General features: G+C 40.8%; 1 protein-coding gene across 15 annotated transcripts in view; it reads right to left on the reverse strand.

Moving 5' to 3' along the window:
- The window catches only part of NUP98 (nucleoporin 98 and 96 precursor), a 119988-nt gene that overhangs the window by 51938 nt on the left and 40736 nt on the right, over positions 1–27314 (reverse strand). For all 15 annotated transcript variants that reach the window (XM_004050483.5, XM_019036762.4, XM_055355210.2 and 12 more), the window contains exons 11-14: positions 22084–22176; positions 14076–14216; positions 8300–8433; positions 4494–4681 (exon numbers count right to left, since the gene is read on the reverse strand). In XM_004050483.5, coding sequence (XP_004050531.5) covers positions 4494–4681; positions 8300–8433; positions 14076–14216; positions 22084–22176 — 556 coding nt within the window. The remainder of the gene's footprint in view (positions 1–4493; positions 4682–8299; positions 8434–14075; positions 14217–22083; positions 22177–27314) is intronic.

The raw sequence follows: 27314 nt of genomic DNA on the forward strand, positions 1-27314 counted from the left end.
TATCGGCATGTGCCATCATGTCTGGCTAATTTAAAAAAATTTTTTTTTTTTAGAGACAAGGTCTCATTTTGTTGCCAAAGTTGGTCTCACTGGCCTCTCTAGTGATCCTCCTGCTTTGGTCTCTCAAAGTGCTGAGATTACAGATGTGAGCCATTGTACTCAGCTAGAAATTATTACCTTATACAAACTTTTCTAGAAAATAGAAAGAGGAAATACTCTCCAGTTTGTTCATGAGGTCAGCATAATCTTTATACCAAAACTGGGTAGGGACGCTGTAAGAAAAAAACGTTAGCTGAACACAGTTGTGCACACACACCTATAGTCCCACTTACTTGAGAGGCTGAGCAGGATCACTTAAGGCCAGCCCGGGCAACACAGGAAGACCTCATCTCAAAACAAAAACAAAAACAAAAACAAAAACAAAAAACCCAGGTGAGGGTGGGGGGCAGTGTATGGAATTTAATTAATGAACACAGAGGGCAGAACTCCTGAACAAAATTTTACAAAGTTAATCCTACAAGCAAGAAAGTTACCAAGCACTACGGAGGCATGTGGAAAGGACTTACGAGCCAATCTGAAAGGGCTCCTTGCTGCCCAAATATGAGACAATTTGAACATCACAGAAAACAATAACTGCATTGGACTGAAACACAGCAACTGGGGTTGGGGGTAGAAAGAGAGAGTAAATAAAGGTGGCATGGTGGATTGCGCTGTAATTTCAGCACTTCAGGAGTCCAAGGTGGGGGGATTGCTTGAGCCCAGGAGTTCAAGACAAGCCTGAGTAACACAGTGAAACACCATCTCTACTATAAAATAGGAACACGACTCTACGAAAAATTTTTTAAAAATCAGCCAGGGACAATGGCGTGCACTTATAGTCCCAGCTACTTAGGAAACTGAGGTGGGAGGATCACTTGAAGCTAGGAGTTTGAGACCAGCCTGGGCAACACAGCAAGATCCTGTCTCTACAAAATAAAAAAAATTAGCCAGGTGTGGTGGCACGCACCTGTAGTCCCAGCTACTAGGGAGGCCAAGTCAGAATAATCCCGAGCCCAGGAATTCAAGGGTGCAGTGAGCTATGACAGCGCCACCGCACTCCAGCCTGGGTGACAGAGTAAGACCCCGTCTCAAAAACAAAAAAATAAACCAAAAATAGTGTCGCAAGAGTAGTCTTCATTGATGTGACACGTGAGTACAGAGTGTCAGGGTTAACTATATGGATATATGAGGAGAAGTGTTTCAAAGGGAACAACTGGGGCAAAGGCCCAAATAAATAGCATGCCTATCCTGTCCTAACAGGAGCAAGGAAGCAGTAAGTTTAGAGTGGAGTAAGCAATGGAGAGAATCGTAGATGTGTTCAGAGCAGTAATGGGAAATCCTACCTTCGAGGACTTTATATGCCAATGTAAGCACTTTGGTCCTTACTCTGAGTAAAAAAATGTGAACTACCTTAGGGTTTTGAGGAGAAAAGGGAAATGATCTGACTTATGCTTCAAAATGACCACTGTGGTAGCAATGTTTAGAATCAGATGCAAAAGAGTAAGAGTAAAAACAGAAGAGTGGGGCTGGGTGCGGCGGCTCACGCCTGTAATCCCAGCACTTTGGAAGGCCGAGGCAGGCAGATCTTGAGGTCAGGAGATCAAGACCATCCTGGCTAACACAGTGAAACCCTGTCTCTACTAAAAAAAATACAAAAAAATTAGCTGGGCGTGGTGGTGGGCGCCTGTAGTCCCAGCTACTTGGGAGTCTGAAGCAGGAGAATGGAGTGAACCCAGGAGGCAGAGCTTGCAGTGAGCTGAGATCGGGCCACTGCACTCCAGCCTGGGTGACACAGCAAGACTCCATCTCAAAATAAATAAATAAATAAAAATAAAAACAATAAGAACTGAAGAGTATATTGTGGTAATTCAGGCAAGAGATAGTGGTGGCTTGCACTAGGGTAATAGCAATGAATGTGGTGAGAACTATACAGATTCTAAGTAATTTACAGGGTAGAACCAAGAGGATTTGCTGATAACTTAGATGAGGAATGTGTGACAAAGTCAAGGAAGATTCCAAAATTTCTGACCTGAGCAACTAGAATGATAGTAATGCAATCATCTGAGACAGGTTTTGGGTAGAAGAGGTTTGAGAAAGAAAACATGGACATGTTAATTTTAAATAAATTTCTTTTAGACATCGAAGTGAAGATGAAGAGTAGGGTAAGATACAAGAATCTTGAGTTTGGTAAAGAGGTCTGGGTTGGAGATAAAAATTTGGGAATCATCAGACTATAGATGATATTTAAAGCCATGAGAATAAATTGAAGCACTTTGGAAATAAGCATAGATAAAATGTGATCAACAACTGAGCCAAGGGCATTCTAATTTACAGATGGTGGAATGAAGAGGAACCAGTAAAGGGGACTGAGAAGCAGCAACCAGCGAGGCAGGAAGAAAACTAGGAAATTGTGGGGTCCTGGAAGACAATTATGAAAGTGAATCAAGGAGGAGGGACAAGATCAACTGTGTAAAATGCTTCTGTTACATTAAGACTGTTGATAGGTAGCTGGGCGTGGTAGCTCATGCCTGTAATCCTAACACCTTGGGGGGCTGAGGCTTGAGCCCAGGAGTTCGAGACCACCGTGGGCAACACAGAAAGACCCTGTATCTCCAAAAAAAAAAAAAAAAAAATTACTGGGCATGGTGGTGTGGGCCTGTGGTCTCAGCTACTTGGGAACTGAGGTGGGAGGATCACCTGAGCCCAGGGGTCGAAGGTGCAGTGATGTATGATTGCACCACTGCACTCCAGCCTGGGCAATGGCATAAGACTCTTGTCTCAAAAAAAAAAAAAAGGATGACGTTTGACAGCAACACCACAGAAGTGAAGCCAAGGAGGTCAGATGGTATTAACAACAAAATGTATGTCCTCCCACTCTAATCCTTTCTACTTGTATATTTGAAAATCCTAAGCCCTGGTGAAACTGATCTCGAGCTACTGACCTGATGACTGGACTACTGTAAACCTTTTTACCTACTCTGCGCAAAAACAGTGTATAAAATGCTAGGACAAGGCGGGGCACAGTGGCTCACACCAGTAATCCCAGCACTTTGGGAGTCTGAGGCAGGTGAATTATCTGAGGTCAGCAGTTCAAGACCAGCCTGGCCAACATGGCGAAACCCCATCTCTACACAAAAATTAGCCAGGCATGGTGGCACGTGCCTGTAGTCCCAGCTACTTGGGAAGCTGAGGAAGAAGAATCGCTTGAACCTAGGAGATGGAGGTTGCAGTGAGCCAAGATCGTGCCACTGCGCTCCAGCCTGGGTGACAGAGCGACTGTATCAAAAAAATAAATAAATAAAATGCTAGGACAGACATAAATAATACACAGTCCCTGCCTTCAAAATAATTCACTGATATTCTAAGAAACACATAAAATTAGACTTTCCATCTTTGGTGAAGCAGTTACATTTTCTTTTTTTTTTTGGAGGCCAAGTCTCACTCTGTCACCCAGGCTGGAGTACAGTGGTGGGATCCCAGCTCACTGCAACCTCTGCCTCCCCAGTTCAAGAGATTCTCCTGCCTCAGCCTCCCAAGCAGCTGGGATTACAGAATTACAGACGCACGCAGCCATGCCCAGCTAATTTTGTATATTCAGTAAAGACGGGGTTTCACCATGTTAGCCAGGCTGATCTCAAACTCCTGACCTCCAGTGATCCACCCACCTCGGCCATCCAAAGTGCTGGGATTACAGGTGTGAGCCACCATGCCCGGCCGGATTACCGTATTTTTAGGGAAAGAAAGTTGTGTGTAATGTTTTTAATGTATCACTTGAGCTGCGGAGGTTGAGGCTGCAGTGAGCAGTAATTGCACCACTGCATTCCAGCCTGGGTGACAGAGCGAGACCTGAACTTTTAAAAGCAACAACAAAAAACCTAATTATTCAAAAACAAAACAAAATCATGCATATGTAAAATAAGAGGCATATTTATCAAAATATTTTTATGCTAACTATGAGTTATCCCTGGGAGTGATTGGGTGACTTTTATTCTTCTTTGTGATGTTCTGTATTTTTCAAACTATAAAAAAGTGGACTGGCTGGGCACAGCGGCTCACACCTGTAATCCCAGCACTTTGGGAGGCCAGGCGGCAGATCATATGCGGTCAGGGGTTCAAGACCAGCCTGGCCAACATGGTGAAACCCCATTTCTACTAAAAATACAAAATTAGCTGGGCGTGATGGCACACGCCTGTAATCCCAGCTACTCAGGAGGCTGAGGCAAGAGAATCGCTTGAACCTGGGAGGCAAAGGTTGCAGTGAGCAAAGATCTTGCCATTGCACTCCAGCCTGGGCGACAGAGTAAGACTCTGTCTCAAAAACAAAAACAAAAACAAAAACAAAAACAAAGTGGACTGTATCACATCTATAATATATTTAAATAATTGCATAGGATTTCATATTTAGTTTATATCAGTATTTTACACTTAATTTCTGTTAACAAAAATAAACTCACTTGGGCATGAATGCTCCATTGGCTAGGGATGGTTCATCGTCATCCAGCCCATCAAAGAGATGTGACTTGGCTGTGCCTGTTGTTTGTAAAGCCTTTGGCCGGACTCTAGTGGCAGGGCGGGGTGTCAGTTTATAATGAGTAGGTGTAGTAAGAGCCTTCTGGGCTGCTGGATTTGTTGGTTTCAATCTCTGAAAAACAAAAGCATCAAGGAAATTTTTGGTTTACTTTAAATGTATTGCACTGGCCTTAAAAATCACAAGACCAGATTTCAATGCTCATCTTTGTCATTCACCTGCAAGATACCTGTTGAAGTCTCTGTTCCCATAAAACAAGGATGTTAACACCCAACTTTGTACATGTTGAGTATCCCTCATCCAAAATGCTTGGGTACAGAAGTATTTTGGATTTTTTTGTATTTTGAAATATTTGCATTATACTTACCAGTTGAGTACCCCAAATGTGAAAATCCAAAATCCAAAATGTCCCAATGAGCATTTCTTTTGAATGTTATGTCAGTGCAAAGTTTTGGATTTGGGAGCATTTTGGATTTTCAATTTTTGGATGTGGGAGGTGCTATCTGTACGTATGTGTGAATACTAACCGAACTGTCTTTATTGTTCTAGAACTGATTTTTACTCATCTTTCCAGCCCCCATTTAAAATTATTTGTCTGACATCTTTTAAAATGTAATCAAGATAATGAATCTGTTAGCTGGACAGTGGAGGCGTGCACCTGTAATCCCAGCTACTGGGGAGGCTAAGGCATGGGAATCACTTGAACCCAGGAGGCGGAGGTTGCAGTAAGCCGAGATCGCACCACTGCACTCCAGCCTGGGTGACAGAGCGAGACTCTTTCCCCAAAAAAAATCCAAAGATGATGAATCTGAAAAAAGTTCTGTAAATTAAAATGTACTAACACAACATATTAATATATCTTGTCCATTCTCTTCATCCTATGAGAGTTTAGCTTGCAATCATTCTGCTTTGAAAAACAGTATTTATGTTCATTTGATGAAAACATGATACCAAAAAAATCCTAAGCCATAGACATTACTTTTCAATTAAACCCAAAATCTTATACTTCAAGAAAAACTGAGATTCTGTCATGAATTAATATTCAACTTCTATGTAATGCAAATTGCTCTGGGGAAAAAAAAGGCAGATACTAGCTTGTATTTATCCATCTTTTAGTAAACATTAATAATTAAACATTAAGTCAAACTCTGGGTACCAGAAATAAAAATAAAGTTACTTCCTCTGATTACTGAGGAAACTACAAGTTAGTGGAGGACACACAACTAAATTTCAGGGTGCTTCAGATGGCACCTCTACAACATCCTGAGGATGTTCTACATTTGTTTTCCTAACAGCATAAATGAGATTACACAACCACTTCAAATAACAATGTCTAGCATATCTAGTCTGTCAGAATTTATTCTTCTCTTCCCAGTGCAAGCTGTTTACACTTAACAATGAATCTTTGTTATTCCCAGATTGTTGTGATCTTTCACAATTCTGTCTTTGGTTGGAATGCTTGACCTAGACTCGCCAAGCCCTACATATCCATACAAAGTTAAATGTTCCTCTTCTGAAAACAAAGCCTTATCAAATTCATCCAAGCATCTATGATCTTTTCACTAGTATATTTTAAATTTTGTATTAAGATAAAACTCATGTGACATAGAATTCACCGTTTTAACGCATCTACTTCAATAGTTTTTAGTATATTTACAAGGTTGTGCAACCATCACCACTATCTGATTCCTGAAAATTTTGATGACTTCAAAAAGAAACTCAGTTCCTCTCAATTTCTTCCCTCTTCCCTTTGCAACTATGAAGCTGCTTTCTTTCTTATGGATTTGCCTATTCTGGGTATATCACATAAATGAAATCATGTGACTTTTTGTGTCTAGCTCCTTTCACTTAACGTTTTCTTTCTTTTTGTTTTGAGACGGAGTTTCGCTCTTGTCATCTGGGCTGGAGTGCAATGGTGCGATCTCGGCTCACTGCAATCTCCACCTCCCAGGTTCAAGTGATTCGCCTGCCTCAGCCTCACGAATAGCTGGGATTATGGGCATGCACCACCATGCCTGGCTAATTTTTTCTTATTTAGTATAGATGGGGTTTCACCATGTTGGTCAGGCTGGTCTTGAACTCCTGAACTCAGGTGATCTCCCCACCTCGGCCTCCCAAAGTGCTGGGATTAAAGGCATGAGCCACCTTGCCCACTGTGCCCGGCCTTCACTTATGTTTTCAAGGTTTCATCTATGTTATAGCATGTATCAGTACTTTACTCCTATTTATGGCTAAATGATATTCCATTATAGACATATAAAACATTTTGTTTATCCATTCGTCATTGATAGACACTCTTCTATTACCACATACACTCTACTGAACCAGTGTAAACTTAAGTGCTTGTATGTCTGATGTTTGTCACTGGATAGCAACCTTAATAAATTCTTGTTTATTTTCATTTTGTATCCTCAGCACTTAACAACACAATGCCTTGCACATATTCAGCTACCTAAAATTAGGCTGCATAAATAATTGTCTAATCATTTACACATCACTTTAAAAGGTACTTTCATATTCATATCTTGCTTCTAGTATCTCGTTTACAGGATTAAATTTAAGAATACAGTAAGATCCCATTTCTCTTTTTTTTTTGAGACGAAGTTTCGCTCTTGTTTCCCAGGCTGGAGTGCAATGGCGCAATCTCGGCTCACTGCAACCTCTGCCTCCAGGTACAAGCAATTCTCCTGCCTCAGCCTCCCAAGTAGCTGTGATTACAGGTGCCCCCCACCATGCCCAGCTAATTTTTGTATATTTCGTAGAGACGGGGTTTCACCGTGTTGACCAGGCTGGTCGTGAACTGAACTCAGGTGATCCACCCGCCTCGGACTCCCAAAGTGCTAGGATTACAGGCCTGAGCCACTGCGCCGGGCAGATCCCATTTCTTAAAACAACAAAACAAAACAACAAAATAAAAAGCTGAGGGATACATGTAATCACATAAGTGATTGAATAGTAGTTTCTGTATATTGAGCAATTTACTATGATCCTGGTATGCATGATCTCATTTAGCCCTCAACATTGAACACTATTACTCTTCCCATTTTACAGAAGAAACAAATTTAGGGAGGCAAAATGACTTTCTCATTTTCCAATGTCTCACAGATTATAAGCGGTAAAACAAGGATCAAACAGACCGAAGACTACACTTTTAACACCATGTGAGTAAAAGATCATGTTTTTACACTAGAGTTATAAGAGATTAAAGACAAAGCTATGTAAAAATCAAGAGGTTAAGATTTTGGTTATGCCACTTAAGAGCATTATGATTCGAGGAAAGTCAGCCTCTCTAAGCCTTAGTTTGCTTAATTATAAAATGAGAATAGGGCTGGGCATGGTGGCTTACACCTGTAATCCCAGCACGTTGGGAGACTGAGGCGGGAGGATTCCTTCCAGGAGTTCGATACCAGCAAGACATCATCTCAAAAAGAAAAGAAAAAAACTTAAAAAAAGTTGTTTTAATTAAAAATGAGAACATTAATATCTGTCTTATTTCAGGACTGTTGAAAACCCACAGCATTGATCTTCAGTGTAGTGGTCATTTCACTGTCCCAACACCTTCCAGATACAGCAAAAATAATTTACCCCCGGCTGAGTGAAATAATATCTTAAAAAATTAATTACACCTAGCTTTGCTTAATCCCTTAATATATACAGGCAAAAAATTACATTCTGCACATCCAGTTTCTCTTTCTTTGATATGATATTTTACAGAAGTATCCTTAAATTTACCTCTTCCTTCTTCTTAGGGTCTGACATCGGATTCCGGAAGAGAGGAGAGTCTCCAAAAGGTGAGTATGTTAGACTATTGATGTGCTGCTGGAGAACAGCCTGCTGGGCAGCAGAAGCATTTGGATCTGTCAAAGCTTTAAAAAAAAAAAGAAAACAAAATATATATATATAAATGCAAGGATACAATGCATTTGTAACACAGAGCTCAGTATTCTTTTTGAAGAAGTGGTCTTCAAAATGCTCAGATCAATGGTATCACTGGGGCAGAATGTGTGTAGAGCAAACTGTAAAGAAAATCAAAAATCAAATAAGCTAATAGGTCAAATTTAGGAAGAGACATTTCATAAGATACAATACTCATATAAATTCACTTACACAGTGTTCACCGTCACTACTAATCAAAGAAAGGAAAATTTAAACAACCCTGATGAAATATTTTATGCATACCTATCACTGAAATAGCTGCATAAAAAGCCATAGTCTTTGACTTCTAGAAACATTATAGACTGGTTTGTCTAAAGGAACTAATACGACAGTATACAGGGCAAGTAGAGTGTGTGTGTGTGTGTGTGTGTGTGTGTGTGTGTGTGTAATTGTCTAAAGGAAATAATATGACAGTATACACGGCAAATACTGTGTGTGTGCGTGCGCGTGTGTATGTAATTGTCCAAAGGAAATAATATGACAATACACAACAGGACAAGTACTGTGTGTTTGTGTGTGCACACACACACACACGCCCAGGCTGGAGTGTAGTGGCATGATCTTGGCTTGCTGCAACCTCTGCCTCCGGGCTCAAGTGATCCTCTAACCTCAGACTCCCAAGTAGCTGGGACTACAGGGGTGAGTCACCACACCAACAACAGCTAATTTTGTGTGTGTGTGTGTGTGTTTTTTTTTTTTTTTTTAGAGATGGGGTTTCGCCGTGTTGCCCAGGCTGGTCTTGAACTCCTGAAATTGAACTATCTGCCCACCTTTGCCCCCCAAAATGCCAGGATTACAGGAGTCAGCCACCATGCCTGGCCTCTATTTTTTAACCTCATAATTTTAATCATGAAAATTTAACTCGAACTAGAAAGAAAATAAATTCCTAAGCATTCACTGCATAGTATATATATAGTCAAGATATGGAAACAACCTATGTGTCCAATATTAAGTTAATAGTTGTAGGCGGGGTGCAGTGGCTCACGCCTGTAATCCCAGCACTGGGAGGCCGTGGTGAGCAGATCACTTGAGATGAGGAGTTTGAGACCAACCTGGCCAATACAGTGAAACCCCACCTCTACTAAAAATACAAAAAATTAGCTGGGTGTGGGGGCGCACACCTATAACCCCAGCTGGAACCCAGGAAGTGGAGGTTTCAGTGAGCTGAGATCGTGCCACTGCACTCTAGCCTGGGTGAAAGAGCGAGACTCTGCCTCAAACAAACAAACAAAAAAGTTGTAAACATCATGACACATCAACATAGGTTATGTAGTTATTAAAAATAATAATTTGTTTCATTGTGGAAATATGAAATTATCTTTGATTTATTAAGTAAAATTTCCAGAATAAAAATATTATGTACATTAAGGCTACAGAGGAAGGCAGCATACAAACAAAAATGTGGTTTTTTCTTTTCCCCCAAATCCAGGTGTCTTCCTGAAGAAAATGCTTAGGCTATCCTTATAAGTTTATTATTTACATTTATTTAACATTCAAATAATATAAACTGAAAGAAAAAAGAAATCACCAAGCCTAATTTTTTCTCAAAGTGTAAGAACATCTGTTATCAATTGCAGAGAATTTAGGGAACAGACGTAAGTAACAATGAAGACTATTCATGATCTACCATTGTACCAAGTAAAACACTAAGAAAAAAGCAAAACCACTACAGTATACCCTGACTGAAGAAGAAACCTCTTTGCAAGATAAAATCTCTTTCCAAAAATACTGATCACAACTCAAAACATAATAAAGTCATTTTACAGACAAAAATACTACCTTTTTCCCTTATAAACATTTACAAATAAAGTTACTGCCAAAATATAATACAATAATCCACAGTAAAGGAGTGACATTAAACTTTCTGAAAAGTCTCACAATGTTGTGGGCAGTGGGTGCAGAGCAAAAGCAGTAATAACAAAAAAAAAAAAAAAAAAAAAAAGAGGCCGGGCGTGGTGGCTCATGCCTGTAATCCCAGCACTTTGGGAGGCCGAGGCGGGCGGATCACAAGGTCAGGAGATCGAGACCATCCTGGCTAACATGGTGAAACCCTGTCTCTACTAACAAAATAGAAAAAATTAGCCAGGTGTGGTGGTGGGCACCTGTAGTCCCAGCTACTCGGGAGGCTGAGGCAGGAGAATGGCGTGAACCCAGGATACGGAGCTGGCAGTGAGCCAAGGTCATGCCACTTCACTCTAGCCTGGGCGACAGAGCGAGATTCCCTCTCAAAAACAAACAAACAAACAAACAAAAACAGAACAGGCTGCTATAGCTAAATTAATGAAAAAGAAGTAGATCCACCTGAGTCAAAGATTTCTTAAAATCGATGTATTCAATAAATACTAAAACACCGTACATTTATGTTGATATTTAACTAGACAGGACAAGTTTGCTCAGGATCTCAAACCAAGAGATGTCAATTTTAAGAGCACAGAGTAAATCATCTGTATTCAGAAAGTTCCTAAATCCAATTTAAGAGCAAAAAATAAAAGTGTTTTTTTTTTGGTACACAGTACTACAGATTAACAGCATACTGCTATTTTGGGGACTATGCAAGGAGACTCAAGAAAAAATTTAGAGAACTCCAAACCTCACTGGTCATTTTGTTACTGGACAGGCAATTACTCATTTAGAAAACTGACCTGTCTTAGTTGATCCCATCATTTAACAAGTACAAATCACTCTACCTGGGCGTCCTCAAAAAAAAAAAAAAAAAAAAAAACCAAAAACTTCCTTTCACAAATCCAAACACAAGAAAGTGCGTGAGCATGATTTTATATCTGTATGAATAAATATAAACTTTGTGTTAACTGTAGTATTTAAAGACACAGGTAAGAGAGTATCTTGATAGATTAGCAAAAACAAGAAAACAAACAAGCACTAGTTAAGCAACTACTGGTATTACATTCAATCTTGGTCAAAATAATTTGAAAACTTTCCAAAGAACAAATTCCAAAGAAATTTCAAAATAAAGGATTCCAAAAAACTAAATCATAACCAAATAATTAAAGGGATAGGGAAAAGTACAAAAACCAAGTCTTCTGATGAAACACAAGAATCTGATGATACTTTATCCAGAAGAAAGTCAGTGGGTTACCACAAATATACCACGGCAAGGCATGGTGGCTCATGCCAGTAATCCCAGCACTTTGGGAAGCTGAGCAAGCAGATTACTTCAGGTCAGGAGTTCAAGAATAGCCTGACCAAAAATGGTGAACCTCTATCTCTACTAAAAAATACAAGAATTAGCCGGGCATGGTGACACATACCTGTAGTCCCAGCTACGCAGGAGGCTGAGACAGGAGAATTGTCTGAACCCAGAGGCAGAGGCTGCAGTGAGCCAAGATGGTGCCACAGCACTCCAGCCTGGGTGACAGAGTAAGACTCCTCTCAAAAAAAAAAAAAAAGGAAAGAAAGAAAAGAAACCATACATACTAGACTGGTTTTGCTTAGCTTTAGGAAATAAAAGTAGAACCACTGGGTGGAAACTCTATGGAGGAAGGATATGGTTTCCACACAACCAGAACAGAACAACAGACTATACTGCCTGTAAGGAAGTCACCATACCTGAGGTTTTTTTAAGACAAGGCACACTCGCATAGTTCTAAAGTACTTTCAACTAAGATTCCGTGGTATACAGATGTACATTCTAAAAGTAAATACAATTACCTTTAAATGGGCAGTAATGTTAAGGCACACAAATTTAATATTAACTAAATTCTTGTGTCAGGAACTTTGGAAAAAGAGATGGATTATTAAAAACCAGTCAAAAAGCTACACAAGTAAAAATGGCATATTACAATAATTTATGCTACCACCTTCTACTAAAACCAATAAAAAATGAGAAAAAAATAAAATTAAAACAATTTTTTTTTTGAGACAGAGTCTTGCTGTGTCACTCAGGCTGGAGTGCAGTAGCGCGATCTCCGCTCACTGCAACCTCTGCCTCCCGGACTAGGCAATCCTCCTGCCTCGGCCTTGCGAGTAGGTGGGATTACAGGTGCCTGCCGCCACGCCCGGCTAATTTTTGTATTTTTAGTAGAGACGGGGTTTCACCATGTTGGCCAGGATGGTCGAACTCCTGACCTCAGGTGATCCACCCGCCTCAGCCTCCCAAAGTGCTGAGATTACAGGCGTGAGGCACCGCACCAGGCCTATTTTTAATGATAAAGCTAAGTATAAAATTCGCACAGAGATCAATGAAAACTCGAATTCACCTCCGCTCTCTCCAAGACCTTATTAAATCTTTGGCTAAAAAATATTAACATTTATATATATAAACCCACAATGACAAATAATGGGAAGGTGGCAAATGAACACATGAGAAAATCTAACAAATTTCTAGGGGAAAGATGTGGACAGAGGACTGATCAAGCAGGATACAGAAAACTATAGCTTAGAGTACACTCAACAGCAGTTACAGCTGACCTTTGAACAACACAAGTTTGAACTGTGTGGATCCACTTATGTGTGGATTTCCTCCTCTGCCACCCCTGAGAGAGCAAGACCAACCCCTTCCTCCTTATGATTTTCCTAATAATATATTCTTTTCTTTAGCTTACTTTATAGTAAGAATATAGTACGTACTACATATAATATACATAATGTGTACTGTTTATGTTGTCAGTAAAGCTTGGGAATCAAAGATTATTTGCAAATTATCAACTGTGTGGGGGTTAGCACCCCTAACCCTCATGTTGTCCAAGGGTCTACTAGTATGATCAAATGACACGTATCTACCTTGGAGAATCCCGGAAGTCTAGGGATTTCGGAATACCAGGTTTGATGAAGTAGAATTGAAAACAGGAAGAGGAAAGAATTAATGGAAAGTCTAAGCCAGGCGCGGTGGCTCACACCTGTAATCCTAGCACTTTGGGAGGCCAAGGTGGGCGGATCACGAGGTCAGGAATTCGAGATCAGCCTGGCCAACATGGTGAAACCCTGTCTCTGCTCAAGCTACAAAAAAAAAAAAATTAGCTGGGTGTGGTGGCATGCACCTGTAATCCCAGCTACTCAGGAAGCTGAGGCAGAAGAATCACTTGAACCCAGGAGGTGGAGGTTGCAGTGAGCTGAGATCACATCACTGCACTCCAGCTTGGGCAACAGCGTGAGACTCCTTTTCAAAAACATAAAAGAAAGAAAAACACTTCAATAGATAAAACTAAATTTAGGAAATATAGTAAATTTAGTAAACATAATTATATTAGAAGAAGTAAATAAAGTAGAGGTGATACATGAGCTAAATTCTCATCTACCATAACAGGTTACATTTACTTAGATTTAATAAACCAAAACACAGTAATATAAGCACATTTAGCGATATGAACTAAATTATATATCAGATGAATTAAAAATAGTAACAAAAGTGGTTTCTTTGACAGAGGAGGCCTAGGAGCAGGGAAAGCAGAGTAGGCCAGGATCTATTAATAAGCCCTTCTTTACTACCCAATTGTTTAATGACATGCATGTATGCAATGCCTTGGTAGGAATGGGACAGGTGTAGGATGGAAAATCAGGTCAGCAAGTATTAGCAAAAAATTAAGAAAAGCCTTCTAAAGTGACTGACACTTACCTACTGGGGCCTGGGGGGCTCCAAAGCCCAAAGTGGCTGTCGTAGTATTAAATCCAGGGGCCCCAAAGGCTCCTGTACCAAGAGGCCCTCCAATCTTAGGTTGGTTGTTCCCAAACAAAGATGCCTGTCCAGCACCAAGAGCTACGGAGACAAGAGGAAAGAAAAAAGCACCACAGAAGATCCTTTCAATGTTGTGCCAGAGGTCAGTTACTTAAAAATATAATACATTTGGAAACTTCATAATGACCACTCATTTCAACAAAGGGGTGAATATGGTAAGTGTTACTACAGGTCAAGTACTGGGCTCAGCACATTATACACATCATAGGTAAAATACTTAAATCTCTCTGTGCTTCAGTTTCCTCAATTATAACATGAAGTAACATAGACCTTAGATATTTATCCTAAAATTAAAATGAATAAATATTCATAAAGCATTCAGAAGACATCGGGTACATACTACATGCTCATCAAAATGTCTGGTGTAGAAACTATTATTCCCTTTTAACAGAGGAGAAAACTTAGGGTTTAGTAATTAGCACGATGTCACAATGTTATAAATGATAGAAATGGGGTTCAAACCTAGGTGTATTTGACAACCAGGGCTCTTAACTGCCTGCCACTCTATAATAAAACAGGTTTCCAAAGAATTTTAAAAACTATTCTTAAAATTCAATACTTGCAAATCAAAATACTCAACTAACACAATCATGTCATCTTTCTTACAGACAACTATAGGAAAACTAAATCCAACATATCGTCTTTCACTAACACTTTCAATTATACCATCTCATGAAAACTGGTTTATCTAGACAAACTTGTTTTACAAAAAGCTCAACGTCTTCTGGTGAGGTTACTAAACAGACTCAAATTTCAGCACGAACCAGAGTGGTTGGACTAAGAACTCATTTTCACCAGAGGAAAACCCATTGCAGAAACTGGTATTGTTGAATTTTGCTTAGGGACCTTGTTGTCAGTGGTGATTTTAGAAGTGTAAAACGGGGAAGAATATGGTGAATACAAGTTATTGGCATTATTAAAAAAAAATTCCATTCAATTTCCCACCATATTTCCCCAAAATTATTGGCAATTGATAAGATTTAAAGTTCCATTAAAAAAAGAGAGAGACAGAGAGAGAGAGACAGGATCTCATTATGTTACCCAGGCTGAGTCCTGGGCGAAAGTAATCCTCCCGCCTTAGCCTCTGAGTGGCTGGAACTACAGGCATGCATCACCATGCATGGCTTCTGAAGTTCTTTTTAACATATCAACTGCATCTTGAAACAAATACCGTTTACCAGGAAAATCACTTCAAAGATATAATACTTGCAGGTCAAAAATATTGTATGGGAACTGCTTTGAGATCACAATCAAAAAAGAACAGAAAGTTTATACCAAGACAACCCACACAATATAAATCAGTAAGGATGACTACTGAACAAATTACTGACTGTCCAACCTCATTAAAAATAAGACAACAGGGCCGGGCACGGTGCCTCACGCCTGTAATCCCAGCACTTTGGGAGGCCGAGGCGGGTGGATCACCTGAAGTTAGGAGTTCAAGACCAGCCTGACCAACATGGAGAAACCCTGTCTCTACTAAAAATACAAAAATTAGCTGGGTGTGGTGGCACATGCCTGTAACCCAGCTACTCAGGAGGTTGAGGCAGGAGAATCGCTTGAACCCAGGAGGTGGAGGCTGCGGTGAGCCAAGATCACACCATTGCACTCCAGCCTGGGCAACAAGAGCAAAACTCTATATCAAAAAAAAAAAGGACAGCTTTGGGACAAAGAATAAGACTTCTTTTAAAGTTCTAAACCATTAGTAATTAACGCAAGCTCCAAGAAATACTAAAATTATATTACTTCATCAAAGGAAATAGTTTACAGCACAAACTACAGAATTGTTTATTTTCTGGTAGTCTAATACCTCCTTGCCTCCAAACAAAAACTTAGGTGAAACTCAAATATATAAAATAGATGAAAAATTCTACTCTAAATGTGTATTGCCCTCACCTTTACAGCATCCCTGGATGATGACCCATGAATCATTCTAAAATCACTGTACTGTATTTCAGTAATCCACAGAAAAATTAAAAAAAGGTACTGTGGGCTGGGCGCGGTGGCTCACACCTGTAATCCTAGCACTTTGGGAAGCCGAGGAGGGCAGACCACCTGAGGTCAGGAGTTCGAGACCAGCCTGACAAACATGGAGAAACCCTGTCTCCACTAAAAATACAAAATTAGCTGGGCGTGGTGGCACATGCCTGTAATCCCAGCTACTCGGGAAGGCTGAAGCAGGAGAATCGCTTGAGCCCGGGAGGCGGAGGTTGCAGTGAGCCGAGATCATGCCATTGCACTCCAGCCTGGGCAAGAAGAGCAAAACTCCGTCTCAAAAAAAAAAAAAAAAAAAAAAAAAGTACTGTGAGGTTTGAGTTGTCTGTAAAGGGATTATCATAAAATGACTTGACTACTGACTATTGCAATTTATCAATGGAAAAATAGGTATTTTTATCCAGATCTGCCTTGTTTTATGCACAAATGGCTTTTTATGTTTAATGAAAGAACTAATGGTCCACAATTTGAGAGACATTCTGAGTGTGATGTTGTGTGATACAATAAAGTTCTGGTAATTTGTCAAGATACGAAAAATGTACTATATTTATGATTAGCTGTAGCAGTTATAAAGAAGCTATATGGGGGGCAAAATGGTAATAGTGGCCTTAGAAACTCCAAAGAAAATCAAGAAAAAATTGAAAATGGTTATTTTCCTTTTGAGATATTCCAAAATTGCTAGAATTTAAATTTATCTGAGGCATCTATTAGCACCAGAAAGATTTTTCTATGTCTCTCTTAGTATTACAATCAACCTTCCTATATGTAGCCATTACTTCAAGGAAAACCTGTAGAACGAAGGTTTATTATTATTACTAAGTAACCAAGGCAGTGGTGTGCAACTGATAGTGCTAATGATGTTAATATCACTATAAAACAAGAAATTGTTATGTCCATGAGTTAATGAATGTTTCTTAGTCTCAACACATGGGGCGGGAGAAAATCACATGCCAAGGGTCAGTATAAAACCTTTTATACTAAGACTGGTTTCTTACACCGAAGCATACAAAAAAATCTTACGTATCTGTACATTTAATATTTGTATAACAACTACTCATTAAGTACCCAAACGCCCACATTACAGGCGGCTTGAGTTTGAATCACCATCACTGAAAATAAGAAGCTGCAGAGAAACACCCACTTAGCCATTGCCTCCCAAAAATACAGCCTAAAGCTATAGTGCTAGTCTACCTGTTAAACCATGAAATGCAGAGTTCAGGAACGTGGGTGTTTATATGCAAGTCTCAGGAAATGTTCCTCCCAAACGCAAGGGCCTGCTTCAGCAGATATGATCATCAGGGAACTGCAACAGTGTGTGTGCTTGCTGACTCACAATTCTCATTTCCCTACATGATATGCTGCTGCTAAGGTTGGGGGTGTAAAATTCTTAATTGATTGTATTCATCTTTTGGTTTATAGGAGAGGCATGTATAAGGAATATACAACAGCAACACAATGCAGTTTGTTTATTGTGAGAGAGAACTGTTGAAGAAAAACAGAATATATTAAAATAAAATGTTAGGATATTACATTATTGTGGAATGAGAGACAAAAGCATCAGAAAAAGAGTTATAGAGTCTTGGAATATGGGGGAAGACATTGCTAATCATAACCTACAAGATCCAGGAGCCAAAGTAATTCTGATCACATAAAAATAAAACTTGTGGCTGGGCGCAGTGGCTCATGCCTGTAATCCCAGTACTTTGGAAGGCCGAGGCAGGAGGATCACGAGGTCAGGAGTTCCAGACTAGCCTGGCCAAAATGGTGAAACCCCATTTCTACTAAAAATACAAAAATTAGGTTGAGGCACAAGAATTGCTTGAGCCTGGGAGGCAGAGGTTGCAGTGAGCCGAGATCACACCACTACACTCCAGCCTGGGCAACAGAGCAAGAGTCCATCTTGGAAAAAAATAAAACTTGTGGCCCAGCGCAGTGGCTTATGCCGGGAGGCTGAGGCAGGCGGATCACCTGAGGTCAGTCGTCCAAGACCAGCCTGGCCAACATGGTGAAACCCCATCTCTAACTAAAAAAATACAAAGTTAGCCGGGTGCAGTGGCACATGCCTGCAATCCCAGCTACATGGGAGGCTGAGGCAGGAGAATCACTTGAACCCAGGAGGTGGAGGTTGCCATGAGCTGAGATCACACCATTGTACTCCAGCCTGGCAACGAGAGAAACTCGGTCTCTAAATAAATAAATAAATAAAATATAAATTAACAAGAATCTCAAGTTAGTGGTAGGTGCAGGAAAAAAAGAAACAACAATCCAACACTATGAACAGAGAACTGACTTAAATGGCAAAAAAAAAAAAAAAAAAAAAAAATTCACCTTTGCCAGTAATCAGTGAGGTGCAAACTGGAATGTACCAATTTCTACTGTCATGTATGAAAAGACAAAAAAGCCCAATATGGAAAATACACAAAAATGGGCATTGTATATAATGTGAGCAACACAAACTGGTATTTTTGAAAGGCAAATTAGCAAATTCAACCAAAATCTGAAATATGCGTATATTCCAACACTGCAATTCCAATTTGATGTATCAATCCTACAATAAACTAACACCTGCAAAATTATGTAACAAAAAATGTTCACTGAGGGTTTTGCCAACATCATCAAATAAATGTCCATTAATAGGTGAAATGTTAAATAATGGTATATGAATGATGTGTGTAAATTTTGTGTATTTAATGGAATATTAAATAATTTTTTTTAGGAATGAGACTTTTCTCTGGAGTGCAGTGGAACGATCACCGCTCACTGCAGTCTCGACTTCCAAAGCTCAGGTGAATCTCCCACCTCAGCCTCCCGAGTAGCTCGGACTACAGGCACATGCCACCAAGCCCAGCTAGCTTTTTGCATTTTTAGTACAGACAGCGTCTCCCTACATTGCCTAAGTAATCCGCCCACCTCAGCCTCCCAAAGACCTGGCATTACAGGCAGGAGCCACCTCATCCAGCTCTAAATAGGGTTTTTCAAAATGAGATCGATATGTATGTACTGACCAAAAGAAAAACTGGTATTATGTGAAATGAAAATACAAGTCACAGAACACTATGTAAGACAGTGCTTTCAAACATTTTCAACTACAGCACATGCAATGAAAAACACTGAGATCCGAAACACATAAACACAAACACAACTGAGACAAAGTTTCATAAAAGGATACTAACCTTAATATTTTAAATGTTTGTTTTTTGTTTTTTGTTTTAGGACAGCATCTCATTCTGTTACCCAGGCTGGAGTGCAGTGGTACTATCATAACCCACTGCAGCATCTACCTCCCAGACTCAAGCGATCCTCCCACAGCACATCTCATTCAGCTGCTTGAGTAGCTAGGACTACAGGCACATGCTACCATGCATATCTATTTTATTTTTATTTTTTTGATAGCATCTTACTATGTTGCTCAAGATGATGTTAAACTCCTGACGTCAAGCAATCCTCCTGCCTAGGCCTCCCAAAGTGCTGGGATTAGAAGCATAACCCATTAGGCCCAGCCTACTGATTTTTAATTCTACTTCATTTTCTTCAAATGCTGATTGCAGGCAACTATATTAATTATAACCAACTAATGCATCTCAGTCTCTGGCTTAAAAGTCACTCATGCAGGGTATAGTTTCCATTTAAAAATATAATCCCAGGCCAGGCACGATGGCTCACACCTGTAATCCCAGCACTTTGGGAGGCTGAGGCGGGCAGATCACCTGAGGTCAAGGGTTTGAGACCAGCCTGACCAACATGGAGAAACCCCGTCTCTACTAAAAACACAAAATTAGCTGGGCATGTGGGCACATGCCAGTAATCCCAGCTACTCAGGAGGCTGAGGCAGGAGAATCGCTTGAAACCAGGAGGCGGAGGCTGCGGTGAGCCGAGATTGTGCCATTGCACTCCAGCCTGGGTAACGAGCGAAACTCCGACTCAAAAAACAAACAAGAATATAATCTTACACCCTAAATATAAAAGACATGTATGTACAGACGTGTGTGTGTGTAAACATGTCCGAAAAATGCATAGAAAGGGGTCTGACAAGATACATGCCAAACAAACCTAATCATTTCACAGCTGAAAAAGACTGGACTTTTCATGAAATTTCTGAATTGTTAAAAACTTTTTACCAGCACTTACATCTTTTATCTTAAGCAGAGAGCACTGACTCATGCCTATATTCCCAGCACTTTAAGAGCTCAAGGCAGGAGGATGGCTTCAGCCCAGGGGTTCGAGACCAGCCTGGGCAAAACAGGCCGACCTCATCTCTCCAAAATATTAAAAAACTAGCCAAGCATGGTGGCTTGCACCTGTTGTCCCAGTTACTAGGGAGGCTGAGGTGGGAGGATGGTTTGAGCCTGGGAGGTAGAGGTTGCAGTGAGCTGTGATCATGCCAATGCACTCCAGCCTGGGTAACAGAGCAAGAACCTGTCTCAAAACAAAATACCTTTTATCTTAAAAAGAAGACTGAAGGCTGGGCGCGGTGGCTCATGTCTGTAATCCCAGCACTTAGGGAGGTTGAGGTGGGAGGATCACGACATCAGGAGTTCGAGACCAGCCTGGCCAACATGGTGAAACCCTGTCTCTACTAAAAATACAAAAATTAGCTGGGTATGGTGGCGTGCGACTGTAGTCCCAGCTACTCGGGAAGTGGAGGTTGCAGTGAGCCGAGATTATGCCACTGCACTCCAGCCTGGGGGACGGAGCAAGACTCCATCTCAAAAAAAAAAAAAAAAAAGGAAAATTGAAAAAAATAAAAATAAAAACCACAAAAGCAGATCATAGTACAAAATGAGGTTCCATTAAGAAGGAAATGACAGCCAGGCACGGTGGCTCACACCTGTAATCCCAGCACTTTGGAGGCCAAGGAGGGAGGATCACCTGAGGTCAGGACTTCAAGACCAGCCTGACCAACATAGTGACACTCCATCTCTACTAAAAATACAATAATTAGCCAAGGATGGTGATACACACCTGTAATCCCAGCTACTAGGAAGGCTGAGGGAGGAGAATTGCTTCAACCTGGGAGGCGGAGATTGCAGTGAGCTGAGACTGCACCACTGCACTCCAGCCTAAACGACAGAGTGAGACTCCATCTCCAAAATAAATAAATAAATAAATAAATAAATAAATAAATAAAAAAGAAGGAAATGACAGATGAATGCTCAGACGATAGAAGGGAAAAAAAAAACAGATTAACTGGACAGTGGAAGCAGACTATGGAAATGGTTTGCAACTAAATGACCACACCTGCAGTCAAACGAATTGAAAAAGTAGGCAAAACTCTATGTTTAATTAAACAACTTAGTTTTACTGTACATGCTAAAACACTTATATATTTTATGACCATCATCACGCTCCAGCTGTTTAAAAACAGCTGGGCAGGTAGAAGGGTCAGTATCTTCAAAGGCACTGAAAAATAGTTGTTAACAGTAGGAATCAGGGAAAAGGGGTGACACTGGTCTATATGACAATGGAACTAAATGAAATTCTCCTTGCAAAGGAGAATTACATCAGCATGTGCTCTTATTGCTCTGCCTTTCTATTAGGGCTTACTTTGATGAACAGTTTAAGGTCTCAAATCCCTGTTACAAAAGTAACATGGGGAAACTGAAAGTTAATGTCCTCATGACAATTCTCACATTAAATACTAAAAATCCCAAAAAGACCAGGACTATCAGAGGACATTTTGTAGAAAAGTGAGCATACAGCTTCTAACACAAACATGCCAATATTTTAAAGCCTGGTAAAGCATAACTGCTGGGAATGTCTTATAAACGCAACTGGAAAAACGAAAAGGTAGACTTCTTAATTCCAGTAATATAATCAAACAGATCTCTCAAGTTCCAGAAACTAGAAAGTCAAACTGCGTCACTTCCTAGATCTCATGGTAGCAGTTTCTTACCTGTTCCAAATCCTGCACCAAGCCCAGTTCCAAGAGTCCCAGGTGCTGGTTTACTTCCAAAAATACTATTCCCACTGGTATTTGTGCCAAAACCTAGGAAGACAAAAGAATGAGTGGATTGTACTTTTAATATAACTCTCAATTTCCTCTATAAGGGAGTTTAACACAAAGCAGTCTGACTTTAAGTTGTGAACCTTTCAGTTAATATTTAGGACTCCTAACTTGTAGGATAACTTAAAAAAAAAATTTCACATATGCAAACAAGTCTTCAAATTTACTTAATTACATTTCAGCCTTGAAATATCAATTCAAAGGCCACGCATGGTGGCTCACGCCTGTAATCCCAGCACTTTGGGAGGCCGAGGCTGACAGATCACCTGAAGTCAGGAGTTCAAAACAAGCCTGGCCAAGATGGTGAAACCCCGTCTCTATAAAAATACAAAAAAAAAAAAAAAAAAAAGCCAGGTATGACGGTGCGTGCCTGTAATCCCAGCTACTCGGGAGGCTAAGGTGGGAAAATCGTTTCAACCCAGGAGGCAAAGGTTGCAGTGAGCCTAGATTGCGCCACTGCACTCCAGCCTGGGCGACAGAGCAGGACTCTGTCTCAAAAACAAATAAAAATAAATAAATAAAATAAAATAAAGAAATATCAATTCAATATAGGATAATATCAATATTCAAGCAAAGTGAACACACTTGAGCTTTGGGAACACTGCCTTTGTAAGGCCCAAAGCTTTCAATGCAAGTTTCAAGTTTATTTAGAAGAGAAATTAATTCCCCCTAACTTGTACTAAAAAAAATGAAACAACTGGCCAGGTGTGGTGGCTTACGCCTGTAATCCCAACACTTTGGGAGGCCAAGGTGGGCGGATCATGAGGTCAAGAGTTCGAGAACAGCCTGGGGAACATGGTGAAACTCTGTCTCTACAAAATATACAAAATTAGCCGGGCATGATGGCGCACCCCTATAAACCCAGCTGCTTGGGAGGCTGAGGCAGGAGTATCACTTGAACCCGGGAGACGGGGGTTGCAGTGAGCCAAGATCATGCCACTGCACTCTAGCATGGATAGAGTGAGAATCTGTTTCAAAAAAAATACAATAAAATAAAATAAAAATAAAACAATCAACAAAGACACTTTAACTGAACCTAAAGGTCCTTGCTAAGAAAAAAATTACTTACAAAACCTTCCACAGTAGCTTTTATTTTGAATAGATGAACCTAGCCGGGATAGTAACGTGTAGCTGATTACACGTGAGAAGTCTTCTTCACTATGACCCACCATTTAAACAAAATCCTATAATTTCCCTTTAAAATCCACAGGTATCAGCCAGGCACGGTGGCTCACAACTGTAATCCCAGCACTCTGGGAGGCCAAGGTGGGCAGGTCACTGGAGGTCACAAGTTCAACACCAGTCTGGCCAACATGGAGAAACCCCACCTCTACTAAAAATACACAAATTAGCTGGGTGTGGTGGTGCACACCCAGAACCCCAACTACTTGGGAGGCTGAAGCAGGAGAATTGCTTAAACCCAGGAGGCAGAGGCTGCAGTAAGTCGAGATCGCACCACTGCACTCCAGCCTAGACGACATAGCGAGACACTATCTCAAAAAAAAAAAAAAAAAAAATCTGTAGGTATCAAACAAAGATCCTATTCTGTACTGCTGCCATTACTTTTCTTTTGTTCATCTATGCCCACAAAGTTTCATTATTCTTTTTGGAAATAAATATCAACAAAACAATTAATGAATATGTCATTAATTTCTCATGAGAGAAAAAAAATCACTGTCAGAAAACCCTGTTTGTAAAACATATGAAGTCATTTAAAAGTCATAAAGCACTGGGCATGATGGCTCACACCTGTAATCCCAACACATTGGGAGGCAGAGGCAGGTGGATCACTTGAGGAAAGGAGTTTAAGACTAGCCTGGCCAACATGTGAAACCTCTTCTCTACTACCACGAAAAAAAAAAAAAAAATTGGCTGGCTGTGGTGGTGCACGCTTGTAATCCCAGCAATTTGGGAGGCTGACGCAGGAAGATCGCTTGAACCAAGGAGGCAGAGGGTTACAGTGAGCTGAGATCACACCACTGCACTCCAGCCTGGACAACAGAGCAAGACTCCGTCTCCAAAAGAAAAAAAAAAATCATGGAGGAAAAAGTAGCCCAAAAAGATAACAAACAGAGTAAAGAGACTATTTTAGAACAGATGAAAGTATCACTAATATTATACTTTGTCGTGCCAGTATTTGGATTATTATCTCAATGAAAAAAATCAAGAAGAAAGCTGAAGAATATAAAAGTTTAAAAACAATCGTATTTCATGTCATTTTAAAATCCAAGCAAGCAGGCCGGGAGCAGTGGCTCACGCCTGTAATCCCACCACTTTGGGAGGCCAAGGCAGGTGGATCACAAGGTCAGGAGTTCAAGACCAGCCTGGCCAAGATGGTGAAACCCCATATCTACCAAAAAATACAAAAATTAGCCAGGTGTGGTGGCAGGCGCCTATAATCCCAACTACTTGGGAGGCTGAGGCAGAGAGCTGCTTGAACCTGGGAGGCGATGGTTGCAGTGAGCCAAAATCACGCCACTGCACTCCAGCCTGGGTGACAGACAGAGACTCCATCTCGAAAAAAATAAATACATTAAATAAAATCCAATCAAGTAACCTGACTTAATCGCAATATATTTGACTTAGACATTCATTGAATCTCTTCTTTAATTCTTCTAATAGCTATGCCACAAAAATGGGGTGCTGCCTACTCAAGCATCATCAATTTTCCTTGATGAAAACACAAAAAATGTACTTGGAGATATTCTTTTCCTTTTTGAATAAAAATTTAATCAAAAGGGATCTTACAGTCCCATAAGCAGCAGAAAACAAGACACTCGTGAACTATCTCAAACCCACAGAAGGGAAATAAATCCCAACTTACACTGTTTATACCACACATTTCCTCCGATTCTCACTGACAAGTTTATCGACTTGTAAAATTCAATTTTACAAATTACACTTAAAAAGACAATTCAAATTCGGCACACAAGTTGGTGAGACAACTCAGATAAAGATGACACCTTTCATTTTCATATCACTGAAGATGACTGTAAATATATTCACACACCAAAAAAAAAAAACCTCTAAGCAAATCAGAAATCTGCAACCATCACTGCAACTTCTGCCTCCTGGGTTCAAGTGATTCTTCTGCCTCAGCCTCCCGAGTAGCTGGGATTACAGGCATGCACCACCATGCCCAGCTAATTTTTGTGTTTTTAGTAGAAACGGGGTTTTACCATGCTGGCCAGTCTAGTCTCGAACTCCTGACCTCAGGTGATCTGCCAGCCTCGGTCTCCCAAAGTGCTGGGATTACAGGCGTGAACCACTACACTCGGCTTTTGTGTTTTTGTTTTTTTGGGGAGACATCATATATATCTTAATATACATCACATATAACATCAAATATATCTTAAAAAAAATTTTATCGGCTGGGCGCAGTGGCTCATGCCTGTAATCCCAACCTTTTGGGAGGCCGAGGTGAGCGGATCACGAGGTCAGGAGATCGAGACCATCCCGGCTAACATGGTGAAACCCCGTCTCTATTAAGAATACAAAAAAATTAGCCAGACGTGGCAGCATGCGCCTACAGTCCCAGCTACTTGGGAGGCTGAGGCAGGAAAATGGTCTGAACCCGGGAAGCGGAGCTTGCAGCAAACCGAGATCGTGCCACTGCACTCCAGCCCGGGCGACAGAGGGAGACTCCATCTCAAAAAAAAAAAAAAAAAAAAAAAAAAAATATATATATATATATATATATATATACACGTATACATATATATATATTTTATCAAGTGTAGCCTATACAAACACCCTTATAGTGTTCAGATAAAAATAACGGGCTGGGCGCAGTGGCTCATGCCTGTAATCCCGGCACTTTGGGAAGCCAAGACAGGCAGATCACCTGAGCTCAGGAGTTCGAGGCCAGCCTGGGTGACATGGCAAACCCTGTCTCTACAAAAGCACAAAAATTAGCCAGGTGTGGTGGTGCATGCCTGTAGTCCCAGCTACTCAGGAGGCTGAGGTGGGAGGATCACTTGAGCCCAGGAGGCGGAGGTTGCAGTGAGCTGAGATCACACCACTACACTCGAGCCTGGGAGACAGAGATCCTGTCTCCCCAAAAAACAAACAAAACAAAACAAAACAAAACAAAAAAGCCGAGCGTGGTGGTTCACGCCTGTAATCCCAGCACTTTGGGAGACCGAGGCTGGCAGATCACCTGAGGTCAGGAGTTCCAGACTAGACTGGCCAACATGGTAAAACCCTGTTTCTACTAAAAATACAAAAATTAGCTGGGTGTGGTGGTACATGCCTGTAATCCCAGCTACTTGGGAGGCTGAGGCAGAAGAATCGCTTGAACCCAGGAGGCAGAGGTTGCAGTGAGCTGAAATCACGCCACTGTACTCCAGCCTGGGTGACAAGAGCGAAACTCCGTCTCAAAAAGAAAGAAAAGAAATAATATTTAATTTTGAACATGAAGCATGCTACAAAAAAAAGAGCTTTATTAAACACACACATTTTCAAAGGGAGTGGAAATTGGCTCTTGAGGGACTAAAATATCACAGATTATGATAGTCTGTGGCCCTCCAGAGAGTCACACAACATAAACAGATACACAGTAGATGCGTGGTATGAAAATCTCAGGGGAAGGGAGATGATGATTAAGAAAAAACAGGCCAGGCGTGGTGGCTCACACCTGTAATCCCAGCACTTTGGGAGGCCAATGCCGGCAGACCATGAGGTCACAACATCGAGACCATCCTGGCTAACACGGTGAAACCCCGTCTCTACTAAAAATACAAAGAAAAAATTAGCCGGGGGTGGTGGTGGGTGCCCGTGGTCCCAGCTACTCGGGAGGCTGAGGCAGGAGAATGGCGTGAACCCAGGAGGCAGGGCTTGCAGTGAGCCCAGATCTGGCCAATGCACTCCCGCCTGGGAGACAGAGCGAGACTCCGTCTCAAAAAAAAAAGAAAGAAAAAAGAAAAAACAGTCCCATTACAGCAGGTACAACTTAAAAATGAAAAAATAGTCTACAAACGGTCCATGGGGAAGGCTAGGTGATAATAGAAAAGGTTGAGAAACGCTAATTGACCCTTAACTATCTTTCCATTTTAATTTTATAGGAAAGAAATAAGTAGGGATGGGTGCAGTGGCTCACGCCTGTAATCCCAGCACTTTAG

Source organism: Gorilla gorilla, chromosome 9, assembly GCF_029281585.2.
Source record: "Gorilla gorilla gorilla isolate KB3781 chromosome 9, NHGRI_mGorGor1-v2.1_pri, whole genome shotgun sequence".
NCBI classification, from domain to species: Eukaryota; Metazoa; Chordata; class Mammalia; order Primates; family Hominidae; genus Gorilla; species Gorilla gorilla.